This window comes from Rhinoderma darwinii, chromosome 6, assembly GCF_050947455.1.
Source record: "Rhinoderma darwinii isolate aRhiDar2 chromosome 6, aRhiDar2.hap1, whole genome shotgun sequence".
Lineage (NCBI taxonomy): Eukaryota > Metazoa > Chordata > Amphibia > Anura > Rhinodermatidae > Rhinoderma > Rhinoderma darwinii.
In genome coordinates this window covers 85,259,919-85,285,791 of record NC_134692.1, presented here as the reverse complement: position 1 = coordinate 85,285,791, position 25,873 = coordinate 85,259,919, and the positions used below count along the sequence as shown (strand labels likewise).

Genomic DNA, 25,873 nt, shown 5'->3' with positions numbered 1-25,873 from the left:
GTTTGTCTCAATGGGCCCCTTGGACGGAGTTATCCCATGTTCAACTTCTGCTCCGTAAGAACTCTGTCACTCTGTGAATGTATCTGTGCTAACTTATACATGGTTTTCGTATCCTGTATCATCCTGTTCCTTTTTGACATCTCATATGTATAAATTGCTTGTATTTATCACCACTACTCTTTGTATGTCTGTTTTATGTTTGTTTGTCTGTTAATACGTCAGTATGTCAATGTCCGAGGCACGTTTCTGATATCTAAAGGTGCAAGCTTGTTCTGTATACAATACTGTGAGACTGTATCATTGGGATGTTGTATACTTTTGTATTGTACTTTGGAAAAATAAAAACCAAATGAATTCCAATATAGATCCCGAGATATTTGATCTTGTCTTTTACAATGTTCAATCCAATCACTCGATTCCATCCCACATCCATCTGTTTATCCAGCAATAAAACCTCTGTTTTTGTGCTATTAATTTTATAACCCGTCAAATTTTCAAACTCGTGCAGTGTTTCTAGTATTTTCCCTATCTCCTCTTTTATATTATGTACAAACAAAATCAAATCATCCACAAATAGAGCTATTTTAACTTCCTCTTCCCCAAATTTTATACTTTCTATCCATGAAGAATGTGATACATATCTCGCTAGAGGTTCAATAGCTATATTGAATAATAATGGTGATAAAGGGCATCCCTGCCCTGTGCCACGATACAGTCTAAACTTTTCTGATATAACTCCTTGTGTAACTACTTGTGCATATGGATGGTGATACATAGCATTAATTGCTGCTAAAAAAGAACCCTTTATCCATATCCTTTCCATCACTTTGTTGAGCCAGGCCCAGGCCACATTGTCAAATGCTTTGTCTGCGTCAAAAGATATTTTTGCCGCATTTTTCATTGAAGATGGATTGGCCCTGGCCCAGTCAAGAACCCCAAGTACCTTTCTTATATTTCTCACCCCGTGTCTTTCTTTTATAAATCCATTTTGCGAGTCATGGATGAAACCAGGAAGGACCGCTGCCAGTCTATCTGCTAATATTCTTGAATACATCTTGGCATCAACATTAATTAGTGATATTGGCCTGTATAAGCTAATGAGTCACCTTTCCCTTTGGGGATCACCTTTATATAAGCTGTATTTCCAGTTTCCATTATATCTTTAAAAAGTTTATTGTATACTTCCATCAAAATATCTCCCACCTTACAAAGCATTAATTTAAAGAACTCTGAAGTGTACCCATCTGGTCCCGGAGCCTTTTGTTTTGGTGACTTTTTGGTTGTCTCATATACCTCCTCTTTTGTTATTGGGGCTTGTAATTGGTCAAATTGAGCTTGTTTTATTAGAGGCATCTCTATGTTCTTGAGATATTGATTGATATTATCCATGGACACCCCTTTGCCTTCATATAGTTTCTTAGAATAATCTGTGATGATTTGATTTATTCCTTTCATGTGTGTTACTTTCTCTCCTTCTTCATTTTTTAAAGCCCCTATATGACCTACACCATCCCTTGTTTTTATCAAATTTGAAAATAATTTCCCCGCTTTATTACTCCAAACGAAGAGCTTTTTTCTCTGTTTGATATGTCACTCCTAAATGATGTTCGAACATGGTCTTATATTCCAACATCCTGCTCTTATTCTGTGTAGTTGGGTTTATTTTATATTCCACAATCTTCATGTATTTAGCTCTTTGTTTTTTTTTTAGTTCTTATTGTATATGCTATAATTTTACCTCTAAGTACTGCCTTTGCAGTTTCCCATAGAAGGATTGGCTGTTCTTCATGGCATTTATTGTCCATTTTCTCCCATTCACTGAACATTAGTTCCTGAAATGTTTTATCATGTTCTAACCCTCTTGGGAACCTCCATATACCAGATTGTGGTTGTTTACCAAAACCCTCTATGCCGATAGATAATATTGGAGCATGATCTGATATAATCACCACATAAATCTTGCTGGTTGTATCCTTGACACCAGGGAGGGAGATGCAAGGAGGAGGTCAATCCTAGATCAAGTATCATTTACTTTGGACAAATAAGTATAGTCTCTCTTTGCCGGATTATGTACTATCAACATATCTACCACATTAGTTGACTCAATAAATCTCCTCATGACCCCGTCCTCACATCTCCCCCCTGATCTACTCCCAGAGCCCGATTTATCGAAGACCAGACTTATGACTGTTGAAATCTCCTCCTATTATTTTATATATTGTATTATCTGTATTTATCAAATCTGACAGTTTCTGAAAAACCCTTTGATTTGTACTAGGGTCATTTTGGGCATATATATTATAAATCATCATTTATTTAATCATGCGGTGGCAGTGGCTGCCATGCGGTGCTGCAACCGATAGAGAAGGGACCCACTTTAAAGAGGTCGCCGAGAAGTGGCAAATGGGCTTATACAGTTTGTGTTATGAACAAATACACAGTAAACAGTGAGGTCCCTGTTCTTCCCAAACCTCTGTCCCTACCTACTTGTACGACCCGACCTAAACGACGGAGCACAACTGGGCGGCGTTCCCTATACTGGTACAAATGAAACTGACAAACAAATAAGACAGAGACAGTACGAAATAACAAAGGGTAACCTGGGAAGTACACGGAGGGAGAGGAAGGGCAATTGCGTCGCGGACAAGTCCGGGCGCAAAAGGCGGAGTCAGGCAGGCAGGGTCAAACCGGGAGAGAGCGGAAAAAACAAAAGTCAGAAGGCAAAGAAAAGTCAGGAGTCCAGTCGAGGTCAGGTCACAAGAAGTCAAAAAGCAAGTCGCTCAGGGGAGTCTGAAACAAGGGAAAGCACCAGGCAAGGAAACACTAATTACAGACCAAGGCCAACTATCCCAAGCTGAACTAAATAAGGAGAGGGCCGGAGCTCAGGAACATCAGCCAGGCTTTCATTGGCCTGACGCTCCTGAGCTCCTATTGGCTGCAGACTGCCTCAGTCTGCCAGGCCGGGCAACTCTCGATGTCCTGGAGACCAAGGGAGCCGCAGGCAGAGAGCATGTGACAGTTTGATCAAAATGTTAACAAAGAACCTCATATTCATGTTTATAAACTATGCTTAGCGGCACAGATCAACGTATATATATTGTGGATTGGGCGATCCATGCCTATTTTCTCACAATGCTGATATTATAAATCATCATTTCCTTATTCTTATACCTCATTAGGGTGTGCATTGTTCTCCCCTCTTCTGTATACTCAGTTGAAATGATCTCAACATTTAGATATTTATTAAATAACATAACTACACCAGTTCTGCGCTGTGTTGTCCCTTTGCCCCTTGTTCAACCATGCCTTTACTTAATTTTTGAATCTCTTTCTCTGAAAGATATGTCTTCTTAAGCAATGCTATGTCTGTATTAAGCCTCTTCAGGTATTTCACAATTTTTTCCCTTTATTATCGGGGTAACCACTCCTCTTACATTCCATAAGACTATATTTAGCTTAGCCATTATTTCTCCCAGAGAAAGAGATTAAACATGAAGATTCTGCACGGACCGTGGATCCCCTTTACCCTCTAACCCCCCTTACACTCCTTTTTCCTCGCATATTGACTTCCTTTCTTCCCTGACAGCAATTACTAAAATATAAGCTTTCCATACCAATTGCTCTCCGGTATACCTAATGTAGCTAGACCTTTTTCTTGTTTATACTTAATATATTTTAATGTTTTCCTCCTTAATAGTAGGGGGGGGGACCACTATCTATTCATCCAAAGTGATTTCAAATTTGTCTCTGCAATATTTGGCGGCCTCATTTGGTTGGTCATATGATTGCACTGTGCCCTCTTGTGGAAATATCTTCAAGATTGCAGGGTATTGTAGCCTGAATTTTATATATTTTTTAATACAATTCTGAACATATAGCTGAAAATCGCCTCCTTTTCATGCTTGTTTCCACGGAACAGTCGGGAAATATTAATAGCTTTTTATCTTCCCAGATAAGCCCTTTTTTGTCTCTGTATTGTTTTACAATCAAACATTTATCCCGAAAGTCCATGATTTTTGCAATCACCACTCTTGATCTCTTGCCCTCCTCCTCTGGTTTTGTTGGGCCAATTCTGTGGGCTCTTTCAACTTTAATTTCTTTATTAAGCCCTAATAACTTGGGGATCTCTTTAGAGATCATATCTCCCAAGGCTGTGTCCCTCTCTGGGATACCGACTATCCGAATATTATTTTTTTCTGGATCGATTTTCTAGGTCATTGACGTTGTCTTTAATTGTTTATTTTTCCCTTTGTATGTCCTGCATTTGACAGTGCAAGCTCTCCAACTCATATCCATTGTTGACACTTTTTGTTCTAAATATTCCACCTTTTTCTCTTTCTTCCTCCATTTGTTGATTCACTTTCGCAAAGGCCTTTTGAACCGCTCTGTCTATAATGTCGTCCATCATTGGCGATATTTCTTTTACCACCGCTTGTGCTATTTCTTTTACATTTTGTGTTGGTAGGTTCTCCACCGCGATTCCTCCCATTGATTGTCTGCCTGTAGATGTCAAGTTTGTCACTTTAACCCCCCCCCCCTCCAGCTTTCTCCGGTTTACTTCTAGCGGAGTCAGCTTTATGTGGTTCTGTAGTGCCTCTCAAGTTTTTGCTCTGCAAATTCCCTTTAAGCATTTTAGAAGGGGAGAAGGAGGAAAAACAGCAGCAGCAATGGGCAAAAAATAAATAAAAAGGAGACCTGCAAGCATCAAACTAAATCAGACTACAACCTGGTGCAAATTAAGGCCTGTTTCCACCCACCCCCCTTTTTCCCCTTTGTCGCTTTCCTTCTCAGGTCTTTCTTTTTAGTGAAGCTTTCACCAGTTTTTTTTCCATTTTCTCTCCTCTCTTTTTTTTTTTTTTCACTTTCCTTTTCAGCTCATTCAGATCTCTTTCCCAGAGAGAAAAAAAACGTATCCAATGTTCTTTCCACACTTAATTAACGATTATACTTTCTGGAAATTATGATACGCAGGTTTCATTTCCATACTTGCACTGCTTTTCATTTGTGTTTTAATTTTATTTTTTTATTCTGCTCTCCATAAGCTCATGCACATACTAGATGAAAACAATGTTTTATCACATACAGGGGCGTAACTAGGAAAGACTGGACCCCATAGCAAATTTTTGACCGGGCCCCCGGGTGCCACAAGCAGCCCCCCTTATAAATAGTGCCCCCTGTAGAATGTGCTATACAGCCCCCCTGTATAGCTATATAGCCCCACCTATAAACAGTGGCACACCCCATTTGTAGATAGCGCCCCCACCTCTCCCTTGTAGATAGTGCCATACAGCCCCCTGTAGATATTGCCATAAAGCCCACACTGTTTATAGCGCTATACAGCTCCCACTGTATATAGTGCTACACAGACCGCCTCCCTTGTATATAGTGCCCCCCCTTAGTAGAAAGTGCAGCACAGCCCCCCCCCCTTAGTAGAAAGTGCCACACACAGACCGCTGTAGATTGCGCCACACTCAGGCCCCCTGTAGATAGAGCCACAGCTTCCCTTGTAAATAGTGCCATACAGTTCCCCCCTGTGTATAGTGCCACACAGCTCCCCATTGTGTATAGAGCCACACAGCTCCCCCTTTGTGTATAGTGCCACACAGCCCCCACCCCCTTGTGTACAAGGCAATGGCGCATCCGAGAAAGTTGTATCAGCCAGGGAGATGTCACTCAAACATGGAAAGTTGGGTTTGGAGTCAGGACTATGTGACTATTCAGGATAGTGGCACCGCCCCATGACCCTCTAAAGCTCCCAGCATGGCCCGAAAAATGGCGAGGATATGCTGGGAGATGCTGTTTCACAAAAAAAAAATCATAATCATACCACCCATCATCTCGCTGCAGATCATACAGTGATCTACATACAGTACTGATTAGAGGCAGAATAAACATTTACATTAAGTGACTCACCAGTGACGTCTCCGATTCTAGTTCTTTTCTTCTCCCTCCGGTCCAGACCTCTATGATGGATTTGAACCGGCCATGACCCATTTCTGCAGTTTTCCGCTCAGATGTCTTCAGCTTCCCACTTTTAAAACATTTCTGCACCTATAAACAAAGTTAAAATTCTCAACATCTCTTGCACCTCTAACTATAATAGAGCCATAGATGGTGTCCATGATTATAATAGTACACTGTTAGACACACACACACACACACACACACACACACCATGCCCCCTGTAGATGGTGCCCCCATAGCCACCGTGCTGCCCTACATATAGCTTCCCCTATAGGTAGTGCTCCATGTATAGCCCACCTCTGTAGACAGTGCCCCACATATAGACCCCCCAGTGGATTGTGCCCCACATCCCCACATACAGACCACCCCTGTAGCTAGTGCCCCACATCCCCACATATAGACCACCCCTGTATTTAGTGGCCCACATATAGACGACCCCCCTGTAGATAGAGCCCCCATTATAGATAATGCCAATAAAAGTTTTATGAGAAAAAAAAACGAAACATACTCACATGATCCCGTTCCTGTTCGCTGGCGACGCAGATCTGCTCTCTTCTGAGCGGGTCTGCAGGAGTTGAACGAGCGTCGTCCAATTACGCTGATTGGCGGGGCAGAATGACTTGTCCCGTCAATCAGCGCCTTTCAAGCGTGGAAGTGGCGCAATGACATCATCGAACCACTAGCCAATCAGCGTCATTGTAAAGCGCTGAATGGTCGGACACGGAACATGCCCGGCTATTCAGCGCTAATGCATGTATTTGGCTGTCGCTAGCACTGGGGCCCCCTCCGGTGCTAGCGACGCCTATAGGCATGAGAAGGCCTGTATCGCCTGGCCCATACTTGTTGGAGGCGCGGCGGCGCGGGCTCCATAGTAACGGCTCCACTGCTGTAGCAGCCATAACAGCTGCTAGCGGTGCCACCGAGTATATGGGAGGACGTGTCGGCTGGTGGCACGGGCCCCCTCAATACGGAAAAAAGGTTCAGAGAATAGGGTATACGGTCTGATCAGATGCACATCTGAAATTCCATTTTTCATATAGCGATGATTACGCTTTAATTTTCAACTCTTACTTCCTTCTTGTTCAGTTTGAACATTTTAAACATTTGCTGTACAAAACAAGGCTTTCCACAGGCATGTCTGTGGTATGTTTTTTTTATTTTTTCCTTTTATTTTTTCCTTTCAGGAGAGAGGGAAAGCTGTGTCATTCATAATACTTGCTTACATCATCCTGCAGACTGCCATCGCCTGCATTGCTGATATGGTGGTCTCATTTTTAGAAAAAACATCAGGTAGTAGTGAGCAAAATCTCTGCTGAGGATCATGGTAATCACGCTGTATCCTTGCTATGAGTGCGTGGGATGCATCCCTTTGCCCTCTCGTAGAGCCAGTCAGCTACAGGTCACCTACAGGTCCCAGATAGAGCTACTCCATCAGCACATCGCAATCCACGTGTGCTACACGATCGGGCGCCGCCTCTGGAAGCCTACTCCCTAACAAAAATCCCATCACTTGCCGACCAGCTTATCTCCTATTACAACCCAAGTGCTATATTAGTATCTGTCCACTAGAGGGCACCAACGCACTGCCGACTTTAACAGGACTGTATATGTGACCCTACTGGTTATGATGCATCAGTAATATACTGCCAGCATTCTTTGGTAATGGTCTTTCGTCCACACATTGGGGCACTCATGGATGTGTCTTGCTTGTCTGGTCGTCATTGCACTACTTGTAGTGGATTCATTATTTGGTTATCTTATTTTATTACAATACCACAACATTGTTACATCTATTTCTGTATATACCGCGAAGCTGTCTATGTGTATTTGCTTGGATTTCAAAATTCTACCTTACTCTCATTCAGTTTATTAGATCTCGTTTATTCTATACTAAAAATGTTCCTATTACTGTACATATATCCCGTACAGCAAGTGTCCACCCCTCAAGATTGTATTCCATTGTCTAGTCTTAGGTGTCAGTTTCCTGTGTCCTTATGTTACTTGTTCGTTTTTAACTTTAATTTGTATTGTTCACAAATTTTGTTCTTTTTTCCTTTGCTTTAAATGTTGATCATACCCGTGATACGTATGGAGACATAATATGTATTACTTTTTGTATATTTCTCTTTAGTGCTTGATGAAGGTCTTAACTGACCGAAACGTCGCACATGCATATTGGCTAAAATAATTGTAAAAATGTTGCACATGCATACTGGCAAAAATAATTAAAAAGATTCAAGTATTTCTCTCCTAATTGGTGTGCCGAGTACTTTTGTGCTAATATTGTTGGATTGGGTCCCTACTCGTGTACCCACCACCACCTAGTGCTGTCCGAATCTCTGACAATGTTTGTAATTATGTGTGGGAATGAAACGTTGCACTATGTAAGTAATAACTAAAATTACATGTTTCGCTTATTCTGGGAGTGCTGCAAGAATTTCTACTATTGAAGATGCTTGGATCCGTATCATTTGCTGACACCCAGCTCATTTATTGTATTGTTTAGAGTGTTGCTGCTTTCCTTCAACTATATTTGGATCCTACAAGCTGGCACCTATTGCATAACGGAACAGGCCTCTACATCTACTAATAGTACGTGTTCAGCCCACATTTTTACTTTTACTAATGAGGACATTGCGAGAATAGTTACAGCACTGCAGAGGGAGATCTCTCCTTTTTGAGTGTACCATCAACATTGGATATTAAACCTAATTTAGAAACAGAATCCAGACGCCTTATCAATATAGAGTTACATCTATTAACTCTTGGACAATGCTATAAAAATAATATGATCCCACATGGTATGAAGTCAAAATTAAGACCAACTACAGTATGTACACACAACAGAATGAATTTCGTTTGAAGTATGAACAACTTTCTAATAAATATGGATTGGATACTATGGATTCCATACAGAGAGATTCACTGAATGTAAAGGGGAAAGTGCTGGATCTGGAAACCAAATTAAAATCTTTATTGTCTGAACAGGACTTTATTTCACACATGGAAAAATTACATGCATCATTGCAAAAACTAAGATCTGAAACGGAGGAAACCAAAAAAATAAAATGATCCAGGGATCAATTGGATTACCAGACGGAATGAATTTATACATGGGGTACAACCCAGGAATAATAATGGAGGATCCAGACAGGTAGAAAACCATGTGAAAGTTAGAGGAAACAAACCACAGGTGACCAAGAATTTTTTTAGGAGTCCTAACACCACAGGGCCCCCTAAAACAAAAGCAACCAGAAGAGGAGGCCGCAAACGTCATAGGGGGAGAAAGAACCCACTTGCAAAAGAACCAGCAATTATAGAATCAGAAGAATCCACAAGACAAGAATAAACCCTAAGCCAAAGTCAGGCAGTGGTAAATATTTAATTCCATTAACTAGGTGTCAATTACAATTGTTATCCAAGTGTTGGTCATTTTATCCAGCTAAAAAAATTGACTGCTTCCAGTTGGAAATAGACTTACAGAAATTTATAGATCTATAAAATTAAAAGTATGGTTTAATAAGCATTAATAATCCTGATTCTAATGTGAATATTAACACTAATATGAATACTGTATGTTTAAAATTTGAATGATTTTGGATTATACAACAGGTGCAATCTTCAGCCACCCCTAATATCACACCCAATAGAAACCTTTATTGATATGGTTAAGAAGGATATTAACATTCTGAAAGTACGGAAGAAACTGGTACTATGAGACATACTAACCTCACTACTGCAGAGATTGGAGCTATGAATGAGTTGGTCCAGAACCACAACTTTACTATTAAGCCCGCCGACAAAGGGGGTGTGGTTATGGACACAAAAACATATATTGCAGAAGCGCATAGACAATTAGCAGACAATAATGTTTATTGTTGACAAAACATTGAGACAGTTTGCGGTCGAAACACAGCCTCACATTAGGGACACTACAGACCTTTTACTGAAATTGCAGAAGGTGACACCTCCGAAGGGGGCCTTTTTGGTTTCCTTTGATGTTGTGTCACTTTACACCTCGATCAGTCACACCAATCGCATTAAGGCAGTACAACGTGTATTTGAAACCTCAGATTATACATCTCCCTGTAGACATTTTTTTGATAAGCCTTCCCAATTTCATACTCACTTCAAACTATTCTTTTTGAGGATAAGTTTTATCTACAATATAGGGGGACGGCTATGAGGTTCAACATGGCCAAGCTATGCCAACACCTTTGTCGCCATGTTTGAAGAGGTGTTTATCTATGTACACTACCGTTCAAAAGTTTGGGGTCACCCAGACAATTTTGTGTTTTCCATGAAAACTCACACTTATATTTATCAAATGAGTTGCAAAATGACTAGAAAATATAGTAAAGACATTGACAAGGTTAGAAATAATGATTTTTATTTGAAATAATAATTTTCTCCTTCAAACTTTGCTTTCGTCAAAGAATACTCCATTTTCAGCAATTACAGCATTGCAGACCTTTGGCATTCTAGCTGTTAATTTGCTGAGGTAATCGGGAGAAATTTCACCCCATGCTTCCAGAAGGCCCTCCCACAAGTTGGATTGGCTTGATGGGCACTTCTTGCATACCATACGGTCAAGCTGCTCCCACAACAGCTCTATGGGGTTGAGATCTGGTGACTGCGCTGGCCACTCCATTACAGATAGAATACCAGCTGCCTGCTTCTTCCCTAAATAGTTCTTGCATAATTTGGAGGTGTGCTTTGAGTCATTGTCCTGTTGTAGGATGAAATTGGCTGCACTCAAGCGCTGTCCACAGGGTATGGCATGGCATTGCAAAATGGAGTGATAGCCTTCCTTATTCAAAATCCCTTTTACCTTATACAAATCTCCCACTTTACCAGCACCAAAGCAACCCCAGACCATCACATTACCTCCACCATGCTTGACAGATGGCATGAGGCAATCTTCCAGCATCTTTTCAGTTGTTCTGCGTCTCATAAATGTTCTTCTGTGTGATCCAAACACCTCAAACTTCGATTCGTCTGTCCATAACATTTTTTTCCAATCTTCCTCTGTCCAATGTCTGTGTGCTTTTGCCAATGTTAATCTTTTCTTTTTATTAGCCAGTCTCAGATATGGCTTTTTCTTTGCCACTCTGCCCTGAAGGCCAGCATCCCGGAGTCACCTCTTCACTGTAGACATTGACACTGGCGTTTTGCAGGTACTATTTAATGAAGCTGCCAGTTGAGGACCTGTGAGGCGTCTATTTCTCAAACTACAGACTCTAATGTACTTGGCTTGTTGCTCAGGTGTGCAGCGGGGCCTCCCATTTCTCTTTCTACTCTGGTTAGAGCCTGTGTGTGCTGTCCTCTGAAGGGAATAGTACACACCGTTGTAGGAAATCTTCCGTTTCTTGGCAATTTCTCGCATGGAATAGCCTTCATTTCTAAGAACAAGAATAGACTGTCGAGTTTCACATGAAAGCTCTCTTTTTCTAGCCATTTTGAGAGTTTAATCGAACCCACAAATGTAATGCTCCAGATTCTCAACTAGCTCAAAGGAAGGTCAGTTTTATAGCTCTTATAAACAGCAAAACTATTTACAGCGGTGCTAACATAATTGCACAGGGTTTTCAAGTGTTTTCTAATCATCCATTAGCCTTCTAACACATTTAGCAAACACAATGTACCATTAGAACAGTGGAGTGATGGTTACTGGAAATGGGCCTCTATACACCTATGTAGATATTGCATTAAAAACCAGACGTTTGCAGCTAGAATAGTCATTTAGCACATTAACAATGTATAGAGTGTATTTCTGATTAATTTAATGTTATCTTCATTGAAAAACACTGTGCTTTTCTTTCAAAAATAAGGAAATTTCTAAGTGACCCTATACTTTTGAACAGTAGTGTATCTCGCTACTTCGACTAGGTCTTGAGGTGTTGAAGATACGTAGATGACATCTTCTTTATATGGACAGACAGAGAATCATCATTCTTGTCCTTTCATAGCTTTTTAAACTTAGAATGATACTGTTCTTTGACTACTGAATACTATACAAAAAGTACAGATCGCAATACCTTATTGCGATATGAAAGTAGTCATCCCAAAAACATGATACGCTCAATCCGGTTTAGCCAGATGATTATAATGAGATGCATCGTGGACAATGACGATAACCTGGATAAATCACTTGACACCATGGTTTCCAATTTTTTTGCAGCAGGGATGTCCCAGACAAACACAGAAGGAAAGGGTTACTAATTTCCAAAAGACAAAACCTAGACTAGATCTATGGAAAAGGACCTTAGATTCATGATTCTGGACCATGTCCCCCATCTAGAAGGGTGGTCACAGACAATTACTTCTGAAAATATGTGAATTAAGATGGATTTACCTCCTACATTCCTTAAAACCAAAGGTCTTAAATGTGGAATTCAATATTTCCAAAGGTAACCGAGCTTGAACTTTGCCCTCTAGCAGCATGATGCATTTCTCGTAATGTACTCTAATGTAAAGGGCTATCTGGGCTCAGGGACAGAGACTGAAAGGGGGCCCAGTTTGCCCCGGTTCTCCCGAACCGGTTGTTCAAATTACAGCTGGTTCAGAGAACCGGGGTGAAGCGGGACCTCTCACCCAATTGTATCCGTGGATACAACTGATCACTATAGCGCTGGCGAGACAGGAACTATTAGTTCCTGCATCGCCATTCGGCACTTTAACAATGTCGCAGTCGGTGCGATAACGTCATAACACAGACTGTGTCATTACGCCGGTTGGCACTACCTGGTGTCTGACCAGTACTGTGTCGCTAGAGGATGGAGCGGGCAAGGGGCCAGGTGAGAATGTTTTTTTTTTCTGTGGGCAGCGTTGGGGGCAATATCTACAGGTGTCGTTATCTACACTGGGCAATATCTACAGGAACATTATTTGCAGGGGGCATTGTGACTGGCGCCATCTACAGGTGTCATTGTGACTGGCGCCATCTACAGGGGGCATTGTGACTGGCTTTATATACAGAAGGCATTGTGACTGGCGCTATCTGCAGGGGGCATTGTTAATGTGTCTGGTGTTTTACTTTACAATGTTTGATACAATTTACTTTATGGGGACAGAGCATGGTGCCATTATATTCAGGGGCGCAGTGTCTATTATATTCAGGGGAATAGAATGTGGCACCATGAGAATTTTATCTTCGTTGATAGGTGCGGAAATTTTGGAAAACTGAGGAGCCGAAGACAACCGAGCGGCAAACTGCAGAAATGGGCTGTGGCGAGGAGATCATCATAGAGGTCTGAACCGGATGGAGAAGAAAATAGGAAAAGAACGAAAACGAAACTGAGGCATCACTGTATCGTCTAAGGCCACGGACCATCGTCCTGACCGGCCATAGACGAGTCAGTGCCAGGCGTCATCTCCCTCCTGGGAGACGCCGGAACTCACTTCCGCAACTAAGTACTGGCCTTAAAGAGCCAGTACATGCACATGTAATCTGCAAATTAGCCCAGAATGCCTCTGGACTATAAAAAGGGCTCTGCCCTTCCATTCATTGCCTAAGCGTTGTTGTGTTACCCTAGTCTGTCTTTGCAAATGGTCCCTTAGTGGTTTCCAGTATTCCGTTCCTGCTTCCAGTACCCTGTATCCCGTGCTACCGTGCCCCTGTGCCTTAAAGAGTTGGAGTCGTTTTGTGCTCTCTGCTGAATCTGTTGTGTTGCCTGGTGCCTGCCTACTGCGGGAGCCTCGTCTCAGCCTGAAACCACCGCTACTGCCAAAGTTGCCTCAGGTACTCTTTCCAGAACTATAGACATTGCATATACCTGTTTGGCCAGCTGCTATCCGGCTACGCGGTATGGCCCAGTGGGTCGACACCCCTCTCCGTGACAATCACCTGTGAGTCACTCAATGTAAATGTTTATTCTCCCTGTGACTGATCAGTACTGTAGTAACTGTATGATCTGCAGCGAGATGACGGATGTAGCATTCTTTTTTAGAAACAACAACCCCCAGCATATCGTAACCATTGTTCAAGCTATGCTGGGAGCTGACGTTCGGTGTCATACAAACTTATATGGCAGAGGTTGAACTGAATTTGTAAATGATCTCTGTACTGAGCTGTATTTGTACTGGTACTGTATACATGTACTGAGCTTTGTTCTGGTGCTGTATATATGTAGTGAGCTGCTTGGTTCTGGTTCTGTATATATGTAATGAGCTTGGTTCTGGCATTTTATATATAAATATATATACACTACCGTTCAAAAATTTGGGGTCACCCAGACAATTTTGTGTTTTCCATGAAAACTCACACTTATATTTATCAAATGAGTTGCAAAATTACTAGAAAATATAGTCAAGACATTGACAAGGTTAGAAATAATGATTTTTATTTGAAATAATAATTTTCTCCTTCAAACTTTGGTTTCGTCAAAGAATGCTCCATTTGCAGCAATTACAGCATTGCAGACCTTTGGCATTCTAGCTGTTAATTTGATGAGAATGATGAAGAATCGAGGCTGAAGTGAAGGCACTCGAGACTGATAAATGCCTACTATGCCTCCGGGGTCCACACTTTGGCGTTCACCCCCTTCTTAGTAAGGACAGAGATTGGAGCAGGTAGCGACGAGAAGTTTGGGATAAACTGCTGGTAGAAATTTCCGAATCCCAGAAATCACTGTATGGCCCGAAGGCCCTGAGCACGTGGCCACACTATGACGGACTTCACCTTCTGAGGATCCATCTTGAGTCCACGATCAGAGACAATGTAGCAAAGGAAAGGCAGAGAATTCTTCTCAAATATACATACGATTCTCCCTTAGCCGCAACAGGACTTTATGAACATTCTTTCGATGCATTGTCAGATCTGGTGAGTAAATCAGGATGTCATCCAAATACACCACCACGCAACATAGAGGAGATCCCGGAAGATGTCGTTCATGAATTTCTGAAACACCGCTGGCGCATTACACAGGCCAAAGGGCATCACAAGGTACTCGTAGTATCCATCTCGAGTGTTGAATGCGGTCTTCCACTCGTCACCCTGATGGATCTGGATAAAGTTGTAAGCCTAACATAAGTCCAGCCGGGTAAAAATCTTGGCTCCACGAATACGATCAAAGATCTCCGAGATTAGCGGCAAGGCATACTTGTTCTTAACCGTGATTTGGTTAAGACCACGGTAGTCAATACAGGGTCGATGAGATCCATCTTTTTTTTTTCACGAAAAAGGACACGGCTCCGGTTCTCCTTGACATAGGCCGACATGGCCTGGGCCTCTGGCAAGGAGAGAGTATATATCTGTCCATGAGGAGGTGAGGCGTCTGGGAGCAGTTCTATAGGGCAATCATAGGGACGATGTGGAGGAAGGATTTCTGCTTCCTTTTTTACTGAAGATGTCCGCAAAGCCGTCATAATGTGTGGGTAGTCCAGAGAGCGACTAAGGCAGAGAGAAACTGGATAGGATGAACCTGTAGTAGGCAGCGGTAGAGACACTTGGGGCCCCATTGAAGGACCTCTTTAGGGTTCCAGTCGAGAACCGGAGCATGTAAATGAAGCCAAGGAAGGCCCAGAAAAATAGGGTTGACAGCGTTAGGCAGGACGAAGAAGACAATCTATTCCGCGTGGAGGATGCAGACTTGAAGTCTCAGCGGTTTTGTCATGAACTGTATAGGATCGAACAGAGGTTGTCCATTCACAGAGGCGACTGCCAGGGGTCTCTAGAGGAACCATGGGCAATTGGAGACTATCTACTAGATCCTGCTGAATAACGTTTGCAGTGGCTCCGGAATCCAGAGAAGCAGAGACGTTATGTGATTTTTCACTGGAAACAATGTTCACTAGAATAGACAGTTTGGGAGAGGATTTGGCAGTACACGTAGTTCCACTTAGGGTTGTCTCTCCAAACAACCCTAGGCTCTGGAGTTTCCGGGCTTTTGTGGATAGTGACGCACAAAATGGCTTCCGAGGTCTACCCTGTTTTTCCTCGACTGACAATTTGAGTCGGTCCAGTTGCATGGGTTCCTCTAGTGGGACAACAGAAGAGGGCAGCAGAGGTTGCTAGAACTTGTGTTCCAGTTTAGGGTACTTTCTGTCACAGCAAACCTCATGGGCCCGTTCCTGGATCGCATACTCTCCAACCGTGGTTTCGCCTTGACGGATGGTCAGAAGAGATGCAGCTGCGGAAGATGACCGACCAGGTTCCTAAAACTGTACAGAAAGTCTGTAGGAACAACTGCAAATTGGAAATCTCTGGATCCTCACGTTCCCAGATAGGATTAGCCCATGCCAGGGCCTTGCCAGTAAGGAGGGAGATCATGAAGGCGATCTTGGTCTCATCGGAGGGGGGCAAAATTGAGTGCAGCCTGAAGTTACATAGTTAGTACGGTTGAAAAAAGACACATGTCCATCAAGTTCAACAAAGGGATGGGAAATGGGAAGGTGTTTTCAGAAGTTTTTGGCGCATTTTCCGACGCGGTTTACGCATCAAAAAAACGTGTTAAAAAAACTCAGTGTGAACAGGGACTAAGTCACCTGGCCAGGTATTAGAAAAACACTAATACCCCTGATACACATACTAATAAGAACACTGGGATTGAATCCTCCAGTATAAACAACATTATATTGTAAGACCCCCATTAGATGGAGCTCGGTATCTAAAGCACAAAAGATATATTACATTTAGGTAGATATCTATCGGAACTCCCAGGGGACAATAAAGATCCAAAGCGTCCTACTATTAGGTGTTTCATCAAAACTTTTCCTTATATAAATGCAGTTTGTGCACATGGATTGCGGACAGAGTATACTCATCTATTGGATGACATCTTTGTGGGGCCCCATTGTCCCTTACATGCATCCAGAAAGAGTGTCTCTCTTTCTTCCGTTTCTGTTTATTTGATCCACCACGCCTGATAGCAAAAGCACCATTCTACCGTAGCTTCAGTTATTTTTGAAAACCTGCCAGACTCGTGGCATGCACTCCAGCTTTAAGAAGTGCTCAGGTCTGGATTGTCTCCAGTCACACCTTGGAGCATAACAAATATTCCTATTTATCAAAGAGAGAAGGGACCGCAAGGAGACCCAAAATCCATGCTGGATGTATATTAGACTGCTGTGGTCCAGGTTCATACGGCCTAGGTGGTTTACCCGCGTGGTGTTGCATGGTTTAGCTTAGAGTCACGCTAGCATAGTGTAGGGTCACGCTGGGTAAACGCACGACATGACGACGTCACTCACGTCTGTGTCAAATCCAGCTGTAAGCTAATTGGCAGATGCGTTTCATCCCATCCGGGACTTCCTCAGAGCCACCTATGGCCGTCAATTTATCAACACGTTACATAGTATTCAAATTAAAGACGCAGTACCACGTCTATTATTATGGAGCTTTTTTACATCAAAAGTAAATAAGAATATTCAAAGCTATCTATTACAAGCAAGTACGATACAATGGTACCTCATATGTTACAATCAATATATCTCATAATAAAATATAGATCCTGCCTTATATAATGTTCCACTTAAAGGCACCGTACCACTCCTAGTATCATGGAGCTTCTTTACATGGAAAGTAAATAAGAATAGTCAAAGCTATCTATTACAAGCAAGTACGATACAATGGTACCTCACATGTTACAATCAATATATCTAATAACAAAATATAGATCCTGTCAAAATTATGGAGAAGTGCCTTTTCCCAAAAACAAGTAAAAAAATAGTAAATAAATAAAATAAAAAAATAATATAGAAAACCCCAAAAACACCACATCTATCCTTAAAGCGTTTCTTCATACAATATGTCCAAATAAATACTCTTTGGGCCAATAGGGCACCAGCTGCCAATGACAGGAAGCCAGCCAAAGACAACGCAAGGAAGGCAGTCTCAGACCGGCTCCTCATTGACGGCAGCGGGTGCCAACATATACCATACATTTTTCAAAATACTGGTTAAAAAAAATAGAAAAATAGCGATTTCTCAGTGTTTTTCTCTTTTGACTTTTTTTAACTGATATTTTATGTCTTTGTTTTAATTTTTTATCTTATAAAGAGTATATTTTAATGATTTTTTTTATTTACTTTGTAATATGCTATCTTATACACATATGTTAGCATATTACACTGTGTATGTTAAATACACTAGCAGTTGCTAGGGCATCCAAAAGTATTAAACGGGGTTAAACGGAGGAGATCAGCGTTTTTTTGTACTCTCCTCTATTAGGGCTTATTTACACGAGCGTGTTAAACGTCCATCCCAGGGACCTATGTAATTCAATGTGGCCGTTCACAGAGCCGTTGTTTCAACGGACCGTGTGAAGGGTCCGTGCGAAAATAGGACATGTCCTATCTTTTCGCACATCACGCATCGCTCCATTGGCTCTCAACTATGGTGGATGTGTGACATCGCATCCCGCAGCGCTGAGCACGGATGCGCCTCGGACGTGAAAAACTGCAGTTTTTCACGTCCGAAATGCGCAGTGTTCGTGTGTATCAGGCCTAAGAATGTGAGTGCAGCCATGATTGGCAACCTCTCTGCCGCTCTTAGTGCTGACCTCTGCTGATATGCGATACAGCATATTTGCATACAGGTTCCAGAGACATAAATCTAATACTAGTACCAGTGGTTATTATTTTGGCATAAGCATGAATGTAGACTGGAGCAAAATGTTTGCTAAGTGTGCTATTTAGTTCCAGTGCCATATAAAGAAAATGTAGCAAGTCTAATATTTTTTATAATTTCAGGACCACATGACAAAAAAAAAGAAAACAGATGGACCTGTCTACACAGTCGCACTGGTACCTGGTTCCATTAGCGTAAGAATTCCTTGTGCTTGCTGGTTTCCTCTTCCCTGCAGTTCTTCTTCTTCTAGCTGGCAGCTATCGAAACTAAAGCTCATAACCACATTTCCTTCTAGAGTCATGGTTTGACTAAGTTCTCTATTGCAATCATCCTTGACTGGTTTCATACTCTTCTTTCGAATCTGTAAGACACGTGATGATGATGATGAAGACAAAACCACAACAATTTTACTATTTGATGTACAATGGAACAGAAATCTTTTTGCCTCACATTCACTAAAAGAACAAACCATGCATGAGTGAAACTAGGTTCCATTCTAGTAGTAAAAAAAATGTTGCACACTTATGCTAGTACATGCTCCAAACCAAAAAACAAAATATACATAAAACGGAAGACTTAAATAAGGGGATCTGTCACCTCTCGTGACATGTTTAATTTAGTAAATACTTTTATCTCCGTTAAATCACAATTCTGGAGCCTCTTTTCTTAGAACTCTGCGTTGTAGCATTCCTCTGTTATTGCTCAAAGAAATTTATGAATAAATTAACAACTTGGTGTTACCATTCTCCATGTCAAAGGAGCGTGTCCCTACACAGTCTGAGACTGTGAGCACTGATAGGACATGGTCAGTCTGTGTAGGGAACTACCCCTAACTGGTAACACCCAGTTTGCAATTTATACATACATTTCTAGTAGGAATAACAGAGGAACGGCACAACGTAGAGCTCTAAGAATAGATGCTCCAGAATTGTTATTTCAGAGGGAATACAATTATGTACTAAAGCAGTCATGTAAAGAGAGGTAACAGGTTCTCCTTAAAGCCTTGTGGAGGGAAAAGACTGCTGTTCTCATCTCTTGAGTCTGAAAGACACACTATTCTATGAAAACATATAGGTTTTATCCTTTCTATTTTCATTTAGCTGAATACTTGGTTTTGGCTAGATCTGTTTTGGTGGTTGCTATATTCCAGTTGAACATAGACAAGAACCAGATTTACATTTGTGGAGTGTGTATGCACACCACAACCCACCCATCAATATAACTACATATATATGTTTAAAGGGAGAAGGAAGAGAAGGGGCTGGCACTGCCCATTTCAGACGTAGCGATACACACCTGAATGGAGATTACTGCCGGTGTGTAATTGTATATGGAGTCTGCTACATGATTGCCCACCGGGTGCTCATCGACAAGTACATCACGTTAAATATCAAAATGAAAGTAGAAAAATCGAGGCACTCACTGGTGACGGCAATAAAATACGTATTTATTTCAAGATCTTGGTCTGTTTAATGTGGAGCAAGCCTACAGCCGTTTCACGTTCACACGCGCTTTTTCAAGGACCTCAGGGCCTTCAATTCTAGAAAATACATCTCTAGAAAATCAATCCTTAAAAACTCTTTTAGAAGAAATCTACCACAGATTTATTACACATCAATTTATTGTTAGGTTCTTTTCTCAACAAGTCAACATTGCAATAATATGCTCTACTGCATTACAAGGATGCAGCGTAACAGCCACACTGAGGACAAGACCGGGAATGCCTTTATTGTGGACAAACAATCCCAATCTGTTTCTCCATGGGACAATGTAACAACAATTACAAAGAAACTGTCAGCACATTAATAATGTCCTAACTACAGGCAGCATGATATAACAGCAGGTGCCCTGGTTACACTAAACTATGTTTTGCTCTAAAGTGTTGCAGTATTTTAGAGAAAACATAGTTTTAATAAGTGCTGGTCTCATGAAGAAGTTTTTCTGGGCTCCCTTTTCTGGGTTCCCTTAACCGGTTAAGGACTAGGCTGTTTTACAGCTAAATGACCAGAGCAAATTTCACAATTTTGCTATGCGCTTCTTTAGATGACTATAACTCTGCAGGTGAATAAAGTTCATCTTTGAATTTTACACTCTTTTTAAAGGACAGATAGGGCTTTGTTTTAGTGGCATTTGTCAGTATATATAATTATTTTTTTTTTCTCTAAAGTGGGCAAAATTGGAAAAAAATGCAAGAATTTAGCAATTGCGCCAGTTTATGCTAGCATTTTTCACACACGGTATGGACCACGGACAAAATTAATCTCCTTTCACATTCTTCCACTTCTCCCGTGCATGGGGATACCAAATATATGTGCCTTATTCACTGTGCGGGCATGTGCCAGGGCTTGGCATAAAAGGAGGCTTTTCGGTCCAGGAATTTTGCATTTGATTTTATAGCCGCATACTGTTTTCTGGGGGGCGTAATGCTGCTGAAACATTAGAATCACCCCATAAATGACTTCATTCGCACAAGTAGACCCCACAAGGTTTCCTTCAGGGGGTTTATCATATTTTTAGCAAGTCCAGTTTTCTTCTGAAAGTTTCTTGAATAAGATGGAACAAAATAAAATTACCTTTTTTTTTTAACAAATGCGTCAGTTTATGCTAGCTTTTTCACACACAAAATGGACAACGGACAAAATTCATCGCATTTCACATTCTTCCACTTCTCCTGTGCATGGGGATACCAAATATGTGTGCTTTATTCACGGGCATGTGCCAGGGCTTGGCATAAAAGGAGGCTTTTTGGCCTTTTCGGTCCAGGAATTCTGCACTTGATTTTATAGCCGCATACTGTTTTCTGGGGGGCCTAATGCTGCTGAAAGATTAGAATCACCCCATAAATTACTTCATTCACGCAAGTAGACCCCACAAGGTTTTCTTCAAGGGGTTTATCATATTTTTAGACAGTCCAGTTTTCTTCTGAAAGTTTCTTGAATAAGATGAATCAAAATAAAATGAGCAATTTTTTAGCAAATGCGTCAGTTTATACCAGCATTTTTCACACACGGCATAGACCACGGCCAAAATTAATCTCCTTTCACATTCTTCCACTTCTCCTGAGCATGGGGATACCAAATATGTGTGCCTTATTTATCACATAGAGAAGTAGGAGGGCGGACGATAGAAGAAGCTTATTTCACAAATCGCTATTTTTCAAAGCTCGTTTTACAAAACTCAACAGAGTTTCTATAACACTTCCAAAATATCTGCTCTTGAAGCAGAAATCCCAAAATATTCATCTAGGGGTATAATGGGAATTTATTTTTTTGGGTTTTCTAAAATAAGAAATTGCAGGTTTATGCAAATGGAGCTCTCCAGCAGATGAACTTTAGAGAATATGCAAACATGACATCCACCCCCCACCCATTTCCTCCCTCACCCTTGGAGTAAAATCAGGGGAAAAATAAAAACGTAATGTAGGGCAAATATATTTTCAACAAATTAACTAAAATCTAATAGTTCAGAACAGTGTGGTATTTTTTAAAACATGGCTCAATGCACAGGCCTGGTTGCGAGGGACATGAGGGACAGAAATATCGGGAATCTTTGCGGTGCCCGTCTTTTCTGCAGACGCGGCACTTTTTCTGAGGGTTGCTTCTGGTTGGTGTTGGGGGAATCCGACTGATGAAGTGTCTTTCAGTCAGTCGCGTGACATCCTCAGACTGGATGTCCTGAACATCAAAAATGAGGCTTTCAATAATTTTTTCCTGGAAATCCAGGTATGTGTCTCTGCCTCTGTTTTTTTTGTAGAGCACAAATGAGTTGTGGATGGCCACCTGTAACAAATAAATGGCCACTTTTTTGTACCAGGCTTTAGTTTTGCGTTTTACTAAATAGGGCTGTAAAACCTGGTCGCTTAAATCCACCCCCCCCCCCCATGTACTTGTTATATTCGGACACGCTCACTGGTTTGTGCTTGTCCGATGTTGCCCCCCTTTCCCTCACTGCCACTGTTCCTGCGGTATGAATCGTGCTTAGCACATACACATCTTTGCGATCCCTGAACTTGACCGCCAGCAATTCTTCAGATGCATAAGCACAGGAGTCCCCCTTTACCATGCGCTTCCCCACTAATTGCTGTGCAAAACCAATTCTGTTTTTGCGCATGGTACCACATGCCCCAGTCCTTGCAGCATGCAAATGCCTAAACAGGGGCACACTCAAATAAAAATTATCACAGTACAGGTGGTACCCCTTGTGAAGCAGAGGCTGCATTATCTCCCACACGATCTTACTGCTGGTGGAAAGATCAGGGGGGCATCCAGGAACATTTATTGAGCGGTCCCGCCCTTCATAAATCCTGAAGGCGGTGGTATATCCTGACCCGCTTTCACACAATTTGTAGAGCTTAACGCCACTGGCGTAGCTATAGGGGTCGCAGCGGTCGCAATTGTGACCGGGCCCCGAAGCCAGGGGGGCCCACGGCCCCCCGCACCACATCAATAAAAAGTTACTATAGTAACTCGGGCCGCGGGCCCCTGTTACTATAGTAACATACTTTACTTACCTTCCTGGTTCCGGATCGCAGCGGAGGTCCTGACGTCAAGCGCTGTGCGCAGCATCGAGACTACAGAACTCCCGCCGCAGCCGAAGAGGAAGGTAAGGTTAGCCCTGACTGGCGGGGAACCGACTCCCGGGACCCGCCAATCAGCTGTTTTGAAGGGGCCGCAGCACTCGTACGAGAGCTGCTCCCCTTCATTCCGGTCACACTGTGAATCGGTGTCGGCGATTCACAGTGTGGGCGAGTAGTGAAATGAAGGGGAAGCAGCTCTCGTACGAGTGCTGCGGCCCCTTCAAAACAGCTGATTTGCGGGTCCCGGGCGACACATCAGCTATTGATGGCCTATCCTGTGGATAGGCCATCAATGTTTAGGGACTGCACAACCCCTAGGCCTACGATGTAGCAGGCTTAGGGGGCCCATGAGACAGGATCACAGATTGTGTGATCCTGTCTGCTGGGCCCTGTATCTAAGCCAATCACATGGTAGGCTTAGATACATGGCCCATGCGTGATCCTGTCTGCTGGGCCCTGTATCTAAGCCTACCACACTGTAGGTTTAGATACAGGGCCCCAGCACACAGTAATCTTATACTGTATAAGATTACTGTCTGCTGGACCCTGTATCTAAGCCTACCTTGTGGTAGGCTTAGATACAGGGTCCCACAGACAGTATAACACATGGGCCCTGTATGGCCTTAGGGTATGTGCACAGACCCTAATTACGTCCGTAATTGACGAACGTATTTCGGCCGCAAGTACCGGACCGAACACAGTGCAGGGAGCCGGGTTCCTAGCATCATACTTATGTACGATGCTAGGAGTCCCTGCCTCGCTGCAGGACAACTGTCCCATACTGTAATCATGTTTTCAGTACGGGACAGTTGTCCTGCAGCGAGGCAGGGACTCCTAGCGTCGTACATAAGTATGATGCTAGGAGCCCGGCTCCCTGCACTGTGTTCGGTCCGGTACTTGCGGCCAAAATACGTCCGTCAATTACGGACGTAATTAGTGTGTGTGCACATACCCTAACACACGTGTTACTAATAATTTTGTGTGTGTTCTCTTAAGGTTCGGTCGTTGGACTACGGCGGATTCCAGGACTACTTCGATGACAGCTTTTTTTTTTATTGTTAATAAAATGGTTAATGAGGGCTGTGTGTTTTTTTTTTTATTTCAATATAATATATTTTTCTATGTCTTTGTGGTTTTTTTTTTTAAACTATATTACTACCGCCTTAGTAATGGCCGCCGGCTGATTGACAGCATCCATTGCTAAGGCGGGGCTTAGTATTAGCCGGTGCAGAGGCTAACACTAACCCCCTTTATTACCCCGGTACCCACCGCCACCAGGGGTGCTGGGAAGAGCCGGGTACCATCCAGTACCTGACCATCTGTAGTGATGGTCGGCCACTGGGGTGGCCGCAGGCTGGTATTATCAGGAGGGGAAAGGCCCAAAACAGTGGCCCTTCCCATCCTGGTAATGCTGCCTGCTGCTGCTTTATTGTATCTGGCTGGTTATGAAAATGGGGGGGACCCCACGTCATTTAAAAAAAAAAAAAAAAAAATTGGAAAGAACGATGTCAGGTACCCCCCAATTTTCATAACCAGCCAGATACAACACAGCAGCAGCAGGCAGCATTACCAGGGTGGTAGGTGCCACTGTTTTTGGCCTTCCCCAGCCTAATACTACCAGCCTGCGGCCACCCCGGTGCCTGCCCGTCACTACAGATGGTCGGGTACTGGTTTGTACCCGGCTCTTCCCAGTACCCCTGGTGGCGGTGGGTACCGGGGTAATAATGGGGGTTAGTGTAGCCTCTGCACCGGCTAACATTAAGCCCCGCCTTAGTAATGGAGATTGTCAATCAGCCAGCGGCCATTACTAAGGCGGTGATAATAAAGTTTAAAAAGATACAAGCACATAGAAAAAATATTTTATTGAAATAAAAAAACAACCCTCATTAACCATTTTATTGAGAATAAAAAAAACGCCGTCATTGAAGTCCTCGTATCCGAAGTCCAACAACCGAACCTGTAAAAAAAAACACAAACACAAAAATAATCAGTAACACATAAAGAAGCAAAATTATTATTCTTACCTATCCTGGGTCCAGCGCTGGAGCCGCAATGTCAGCGAGCTGGGCCCTGTATCTAATCCTATCATGTGTGATACAGTCTGCTGGGCCCTATATCTAATCCGATCATGTGTGATACTGTCTGCTGAGCCACTGTATCTAATCCTATCATGTGTGATACAGTCTGCTGAGCTGTGTATCTAATCCGATCATGTGTGATACTGTCTGCTGAGCCACTGTATCTAATCCTATCATGTGTGATACTGTCTGCTGAGCCACTGTATCTAATCCTATCATGTGTGGTACTGTCTGCTGAGCCACTGTATCTAATCCTATCATGTGTGATACTGTCTGCTGAGCCACTGTATCTAATCCTATCATGTGTGGTACTGTCTGCTGAGCCACTGTATCTAATCCTATCATGTGTGGTACTGTCTGCTGAGCCACTGTATCTAATCCTATCATGTGTGATACTGTCTGCTGGGCCACTGTATCTAATCCTATCATGTGTGATACTGTCTGCTGAGCTGTGTATCTAATCCTATCATGTGTGATACTGCCTTCTGAGCCACTGTATCTAATCCTATCATGTGTGATACTGTCTGCTGAGCCACTGTATCTAATCCTATCCATAGTTTATAGGGTCGTAGTGCTATAGATATGCTATGCTGTCTCATATACACACTTTTTTTTGGGGCGGACACATATGTATTGGGGCTATTTCCCTGACATTTTAAGCCCTGAGGGTATGTTCACACGGCAGAG

At 42.4% G+C, this 25,873-nt stretch overlaps 1 protein-coding gene across 4 annotated transcripts in view; it reads right to left on the bottom strand.

Annotated features, from left to right (window-relative positions):
• SLC29A4 (solute carrier family 29 member 4) overlaps positions 1–25,873 on the bottom strand; it is a 474,130-nt gene that overhangs the window by 363,374 nt on the left and 84,883 nt on the right. For 3 of the 4 annotated variants that reach the window (XM_075830001.1, XM_075830000.1, XM_075829999.1), the window contains one exon: positions 18,713–18,893. The exons of the other annotated variant lie outside the window; for it this stretch is intronic. In XM_075830001.1, the coding sequence (XP_075686116.1) occupies positions 18,713–18,878 (166 nt within the window). In that variant the 5' untranslated portion in view covers positions 18,879–18,893. The remainder of the gene's footprint in view (positions 1–18,712; positions 18,894–25,873) is intronic. 4 annotated transcript variants of the gene reach the window in all.